This window comes from Phasianus colchicus, chromosome 19 (genome assembly GCF_987193195.1).
Source record: "Phasianus colchicus chromosome 19, bPhaCol1.hap1.1, whole genome shotgun sequence".
NCBI classification, from domain to species: domain Eukaryota; kingdom Metazoa; phylum Chordata; class Aves; order Galliformes; family Phasianidae; genus Phasianus; species Phasianus colchicus.
Genome location: NC_143454.1, coordinates 8618406 through 8625539, shown reverse-complemented (window position 1 = coordinate 8625539; position 7134 = coordinate 8618406). Strand labels below are relative to the sequence as shown.

Sequence of the window (7134 nt, the reverse complement as noted above, 5' to 3'; positions counted from 1 at the left end):
GAAAGAAATGGATGGAAAAATTGCGAGAACATTTGACTAACGGTGTTATTGAGCCTCACAATTATTTGAACAAAAAACCCATATCCGTTTATTACATTTATCTGAAAGGCTGTCAAGATTGTAGCGACGAAGCATGAAGAAATGAAGGGGCCCTGCTGGTGGGTATCAGTCCAGATTGCCACGGAATGAAGATCAGCATTTATCTATTTCAGAGGAAGATGAAGATCGTTTCTTACGATGTCATTTATTACATACATTGCAATATTTATTGCAGTGCTTATTTGTCTTGTCCAGGCATTTAACGGGAGGCTACCTGCACTTGCTATGAAACTCAGTAGTGATCATTAGTTTTCTCTCCTGGCAACTAAATTATTTCTTTTTAAATGCGAATGCTTTTCTAATTGGGCCCTTTCTTCCCTAACAAATGGCTTACAGTGCTTCTGAAAGGATTTAGAAAGCATCCCAGTTCTTTGGTGTTGCTGATTAATTACAGCCCACTTAATTCCTAGTAGCTGCCATATGAGTGCCATCATGTACTTTGGTGTGAAAGGTTCATCTTAATTACATCTTCCCCAGACAAATTTTTGCTTCTTGAGAGAAGCGTGCTTTACTTGTCAAGCTGCATGCAGCTCTGCTGTGGATTGTTACCTCTTTCCCTCTACCACCTCACACCTCTCCACGTGAGTTCAGAGCTTACAAACACTACCAGGCAGGCAGCACCCAGCATTCAGCTCTGTCTCTAGCCACAAAACACATCCAGTAACTGGCAGAAAGCTGCAGTGTGCTCCATCCCATCTCTTAGCCTGTCCACATGGCACGGAGCAGCAGTGTGTGGAGGTAACTGGGCTAGCTGCAGTGTAATCACATTGGCATAGCAGGCTGCCAAAGCTGATTAGCAGTGCTGAGAGGTAGCATGCATTAGGCTGGTCAGAATGCTGCAATAACAGAGCAGGCTGCTCCAGACCTGCAGCTGCTGGTTGCATCTCTACGCCCCAGTGTGGATGTGGCCCATAGGCTTAATTAATTAATTAATTAATTGCAGGGAGATCACCAGGTCCTGAAACTTCTGTTGAAGGCTTTAAAGAGTGTCAGTTCTGATGCTTTTCAGATGTGGGTATGTGTCCAGGCAAGGCCACCCACATCATTTTTTGCAGGTGCCCACTCAACAGCTGTCAGATAGGAAGGAGCAGTGCACATTTTGAACACCAGTTGGATTTTCGTTCTATGTGTCACTAGTGATATTAAGGCAAAAGGAGGTACTTTGGCTTTCTGTAATGCCAGCTTTGGATACACCTCTAGTGAAGATGGAATTACTGCATTGGTAGGGGTAAGATGGCACACAAGGATTACTTCTTGAGGGGGAAAAGAAGAAGCAGTGTGCAGCTTAGGCAAAGCATGCCTTAAAAACAAGCACACCAAACTATGCAGACTTCTGCTTCTATTGGTGGCAAATGAGGAGGAGAAATAAGAGGAAAAGGGAGTTTGGGCTGAAGAACTTGACTCCTCATTTCTGAAAGGAGACACAGGCTCAATCCATTGCCGATTCTCTGCAGTACAGCACTATACATTTCACTGCTTACGTGGGCTGAGCTGTATTGCTTCAGACCATATTGCTTCCAGTTCTGCTTTAACTCTGTGCCGAGATAGGAGAGCATTATTTAGATCAGAGCCAAAGAAGCATATCCATTTCATTTGCCTGACTTTTATGCAAAGTAATAGGGTTTCACTGGTCAGTAACTTGCATGTCGTCTGGGAACGTTTAATTGATCAGATGTGATTTTCAGAATCCATGGGATGATAGACAGGAAAGTGTCACTGAGCAGGAAGCAAAGCCTCGCTTCACTTGGCCACTGACACCTCTGCTGTTCCTTGGCAGGCTCATTTCCATTTTACATATTTAAAAAAAAAAAAAGCATAAAACATCTCCGAGTAAAGAATCTGTGCGAATTGTGCTTGCCGAATTTAATTAATACCTGTACGGGAGAGGGGTTGTTATTTATTCTAGAAACTGAGAAAACACCAATCTCAGCCAAGGGCTGGTGGTTGCATCAGAAGCACCAGCAGCTGCCATAAAATCAAACCAGCAGTGCTTATTAGCACAGCGCTCGCACTTCCAAACCCCACAGGGCTTTGCAAACATCAGATAATTAAGGCTGGGTCCTCACCCTGTTGACTGAAGAGCACCTGTTCATGGGTGTAGGGCAGATAGAGGCAGCCCTGCAGCTGCAGCAGCAGGATGGGGCAGTGATAGGACAAGGGAGAATGGTTTCAAACTGAGACAGGGGAGGTTTAGGTTGGTTATTAGGAGGAAGTTTTGCACTCAGAGGGTGATGCACTGGAACAGGTTGCCCAAGGAGGCTGTGGATGCCCCATCCCTGCAGGCATTCAAGGCCAGGCTGGATGTGGCTCTGGGCAGCCTGGGCTGCTGGTTGGTGACCTGCACATAGCAGAGGGTTGAAACTAGATGAGCGTCGTGGTCCTTTTCAACCCTGTGATTTTAAATGCTTTTATTTCTGTCCCTGTGCCTGCAGAAATCCAACCAGAATGTCGAAAGGAGGACAATGACCCCCAGCACCTGAGCTAGCTAGGATGCTGCTAGCAGAGAACTGGGGAAACAGATGAGAAGAGAGCAATTGGGTAGGAAAAACGAGCGTTTTGAGGAAGAAGACGGGTATTTCAGAGATGCGTTCGCCAACATTCACGCCTTTTGCCCCGGTTGCTGCCCACCAACGTTTCCTCAGCTGCTTGTTTCGACCAGGCGATACAAAAAGGCTCAGAAAGCGCCCCCAACCCACCCGGGGCAAGGAGGACTTCCCAGAATGCCCCGCGCCGCTGCCGGACTACATTTCCCAGCGTGCCCCGCGCTGCCGCGCCGCTGCCGGCCGCCGCAGGGAGGGAGCCGGGCGGGCCAAGATGGCGGACGGGGTGCTGAGCCCCGGGGTGAACCTGGAGGCCTTCTCCCAAGCCATCGCCGCCATCCAGGCGCTGCGTTCCAGCGTGACGCGGGTCTTCGACTGCCTGAAGGATGGGATGCGGAACAAGGAGACCTTGGAAGGGCGAGAGAAGGGTTTCGTGGCCGCCTTCCAGGAGAGCCTGCACTCCGTCAGCCGGGACTTGGGGTGAGCGGCGGCCGTGGGAGCGCGGCTGGGCCGGGCGGCTGTGAGGGCAGGGCGGGTTTTTGGCTGTTCGCAAAAGCAGCGGTGCCTCTCCTGGGTGCTTCGCTCCGGAGGGAGGAGAGCTGCTCGTGGTGGTCGCCTCTGTGTGGTTTATGTCGTAAGCAAAGCGAGCTGGCTGCGAGGCGCCGTGCCCAGCTGTGTGGCGTGGAGGGCGGGAGGATTTTCTTCTGTTTTCTTGAGGTTTGTGTTAAAACGAGAAGCGGGGGTGTTTGGGGCTCTGAGTAATCATAGCATCCAGGTGATGTGAAGCTGTACAGAAGCTGGGAGGTTAACCTGCGAAACCGTGGCTGTTCAGTGCAGGCTGGTACGTTTCAGAAGCGTTGGTGGGAAGAGCTGGGCTGTGCAGCCCCCAAAGGGCTCAGGCTGCAGTGTTCCTGTCTGTGCTCAGTGAATGTCACCTGTTGCCTACCTGTTCCCTTCAGTTAGGAAAGAAAACGATTAATTATTTTTATGAATGATGTTGCTCACAGCTTAATGGGCTCCTGTTGTATCCCTTTGGTGTTATTGTTTTCTAGTTGAAGAATCACAGAATGGCCAGGGTTGGAAGGGACCTCAAGGATCATGAATCTCCAACCCCCCTGCCACATGCAGGGCCACCAACCTCCACATTTAATACTAGACCAGGCTGCCCAGGGCCCCATCCAATCTGGCCTTGAACACCTCCAGGGATGGACGGGGCATCTACAACCTCTCTGGGCAGCTGTTCCAGCACCTCACCACTCTCTCTGTAAAGAACTTCACCCTGACGTCCAACCTAAATCTTCCCTCCCTCAACTTAAAACCATTTCCCCTTGTCCTGCTAGAAGAGGCCTCATTGTTCCCAGCATGGAAGCAGTGCCCTCCCTTTGGTCATCCTTCTTGTCTTTATCAGTAGATTTTTAAAGTACTAGCTAGTCTAACCCCAACATCTTGCTTCTAAACAATAATGGGTAGCAACAGGCTCTGACCTGTATTTTTGCACGTGCTCTGTTACACTTCTTTACACTGCAGTTTCTCATCCAGTGTTTCAGTGCTGTGCAGTCCTTCAGCATCTCTTTGCAATTAGTCCTTGTCCTAACACATGATATGAGAGTAGCTTCATCGTGAAGTTCCTTTTTCACCCCCTTTTCCACAGCATTAGTGGATTTATTGATCACTAGATGCCCCATCCCCAGAGGCATTCAAGGCCAGGCTGGATGTGGCTCTGGGCAGCCTGGTCTGGTGGTTGGCGACCCTGCACATAGCAGGGGGTTGAAACTGGATGATCATTGTGGTCCTTTTCAACCCAGACCATTCTATGATTATTTTGTTTATTCTTGTTTATTTTACTGTATACCTGCATCAAAAATTATTAAGCATATATATAAGTGTTCCCAACACAAGAGACTTAGAAAGAATGCAGGCCATGGATACTTCAGGAAATGATGATTAATTAAGAAGACTCTTGTGGTAGGGAAGTTTACTTAGTTCCCAATCACTGGTGTTTATTTTTTATTGATTTAATTAAATGCAAACTGAGATATTTGGGACTTTTTTTCACCGAGATTTTCATAAATCACCCTTTTGTAAGTAGCTGAGTCCTGCTCTCGATTTAGTGGAAGTTCTGGAGTTCAGTCAGGGTAGAATTTAAGTTCACATGTCAAGGGGAAAGGCACTTGATTAGTTGTGTCTCTGGAAAAAACTGCACTTTATATCTGGGCAAAGTAGCCAGTCTTTCTTCTACAGCTGATTAATGCAAACTTGAAAAGATGCTTAACTCTTGTTATTATTAAATGTAGTGTTTGACAAATGAGGTATGAAGTAATAATAGATCATTTTCACAGTGAGCTTTTTTTTCCCATGGAAAAATGGTACTTATGCTATAGCTGAGTGTTTTATACACTTCTACAGGTGTACTTGTTGCTCATGAGAAACAGAAGATGCTTCCTTGCCCTGAGAGGTTGGAATGCATCTATGTGATTAGAGCAGCCACAAACTTTGTAGGACCATCTCCAGGGTTAGGATCAATGCCAGTTCTTCTGCATGTTTACATGAGGACAGTATTAATTTCTACTGCTTTAATGAAATAAAAGGGCATCTGCTTGCTTGTTAATTCTATGATAACCTACAGTATTGCAGCCAGTGCTTCAACTCGCAGTTCTGTAGCTTCTAAGGGTGCTTTGCTCAGAAAATGGCTTGGGTGGTGGAAGTGTTTGCAGGCAGGTTGTGCTATAGTTTGACTCTTTCCAGGCTCCCTTACAGACTCCTGGTTTGTACTTTCTCTACTTAAGAGCTGTGTGCTTATGACTAACAGACCGCTCTAAACTGTTTGGGTAACGGCAGTGATTACATTTCTTTAATCAAACTGGGCAAGTATTTAAAACACTCGTGGGTATTAAAATAGAGTTTAAACGGGGTTGCTGTCTCTGTAGGAGGACTGCACAAGTCAGCTGTGTGTATCTCCAAATCTCACTTAAAAAAAACTCCTGTGTATTTCAGTGAGCTGGAGCGTCTGAGCAATCTGGTTGGTAAACCATCTGAGAACCATCCTTTGCACAACAGCGGGCTGCTGAGCCTGGATCCTGTTCAGGACAAAACGCCTCTTTACAGCCAACTTCTTCAAGCCTACAAATGGTCAAATAAGGTAACGGAATGCATCAGTGTAATTTAGTTGTATATTCCTCTGGAATGACTGATCTGTGATGCATTAGACCTCTCAGTATCTGAGAGCATCAAAACAGTATAAACAGTCAGCACAATGTGTACCCTGATGTACTGTCAAGGGTAAAAATTGTGTTGCAATTAAGGAGACTTGTCTGCAACATCAAGGCTGGGCCCTTGTTTTTCGGAGAGGTGTGTTAATTCTGCTGAAGCCGAAAAGTAGTTTCCCAGTTAGCTGTTTAGCATTGTCTTAAGTAGATTGTATCTGGCAGTAAAGATGGTAGCAGAAGTCAGAGGGATGATTGAGCAAAGAACCCTGAGTTTATCCCCTACCAAACTTACTTCTAGAAAGGAAGCTGAGACGGAAGTTGTCATCATCAGAAGTACGGATGGCTTTCTGTACTATTTGCTGTCGTTAACACTGTGCACCTGACTTAATAAGAAACTCTGGATTTGAGTATATTTTTAAGTAATGTAAAAAGAAAATGTAGGTAATGATAGCATACATTGTTGGGCTTTTAAAAATGAATTGTTGAAAGAAACTTTCTTCTGGTGAGAAAAAACTCTGTTTGCTGAATATGTCTAGGGACAGAAACTGGATAGATATATTTGTTCTGAACATATTGTTCTCATGGTGGGTCAAAAATATCCCTTTCCTCACATTTGATTTTATTCAATAAGTAAACATTGCATTATTGCAGTAATATTAATCCCTATCTGAGCATCATTATGCTTCAGGTTGCCTGTTCCCATCCTAATTTTTTTCAATGCGTGTATTACTTTTTATAGAAGTAATGAAACTAATTAGTCTTTAAGATTCTCCTTAAAAATCATTTTGAAGCATTATTGATCTGCTACAAAATGTAAGAGATGGATTCATTCCTGTCAGTTGTTACTTGTGAGAGATTCCAGAGCTGCAGCTCTTAACAACTGCGTACCAGGCAGCAGAAAGAAGCAAGAATAATAAATCTGAAAATAGCAGGGGCATTAAAAGAAACAACTCTAAATTATTTATTGCAGTACATGAGCAAGGAAGACTTTCTGACTGCATGAGAACTTGGTAGACAAATCCTTGTTATGAGCTAAGCCAGCTGATTTAATGTTAGTCAGATTTAAAACACAGCGCTGTAGTAATGTTTGTGTGAATACCACAATGTATCTGTATGGCTGCTCTTCAGAATGCAAATGTGTGCTAATGTCTGCTACAATCAGTAGAATTCAACACCAGAAGAAATTTGGCTTGGTTGGCAAATAGGGGACAGGGAAGCGGAGTTTTAATGGTTGAGAAATGTGTGTTGTTTGCTTAGTTTTCTTGCTGTTACTCAAACCAATTATTGGC

General features: G+C 45.1%; 1 protein-coding gene across 6 annotated transcripts in view; it reads left to right on the top strand.

Annotated features, from left to right (window-relative positions):
* Positions 1-2661: 2661 nt before the first annotated feature.
* The window catches only part of MED27 (mediator complex subunit 27), an 81560-nt gene continuing 77087 nt past the window's right edge, over positions 2662-7134 (top strand). For 3 of the 6 annotated variants that reach the window (XR_016458981.1, XM_031601761.2, XM_090121607.1), the window contains exons 1-2: positions 2662-3119; positions 5634-5778. Coding sequence is in view for 4 of the 6 variants with exons in the window: in XM_031601761.2 (XP_031457621.2) it covers positions 2683-3119; positions 5634-5778 (582 nt within the window). In the remaining 2 variants the exon portion in view is untranslated. The remainder of the gene's footprint in view (positions 3120-5633; positions 5779-7134) is intronic. The other 3 variants (XR_016458982.1, XM_090121608.1, XM_031601760.2) reach the window with 2 other exon arrangements.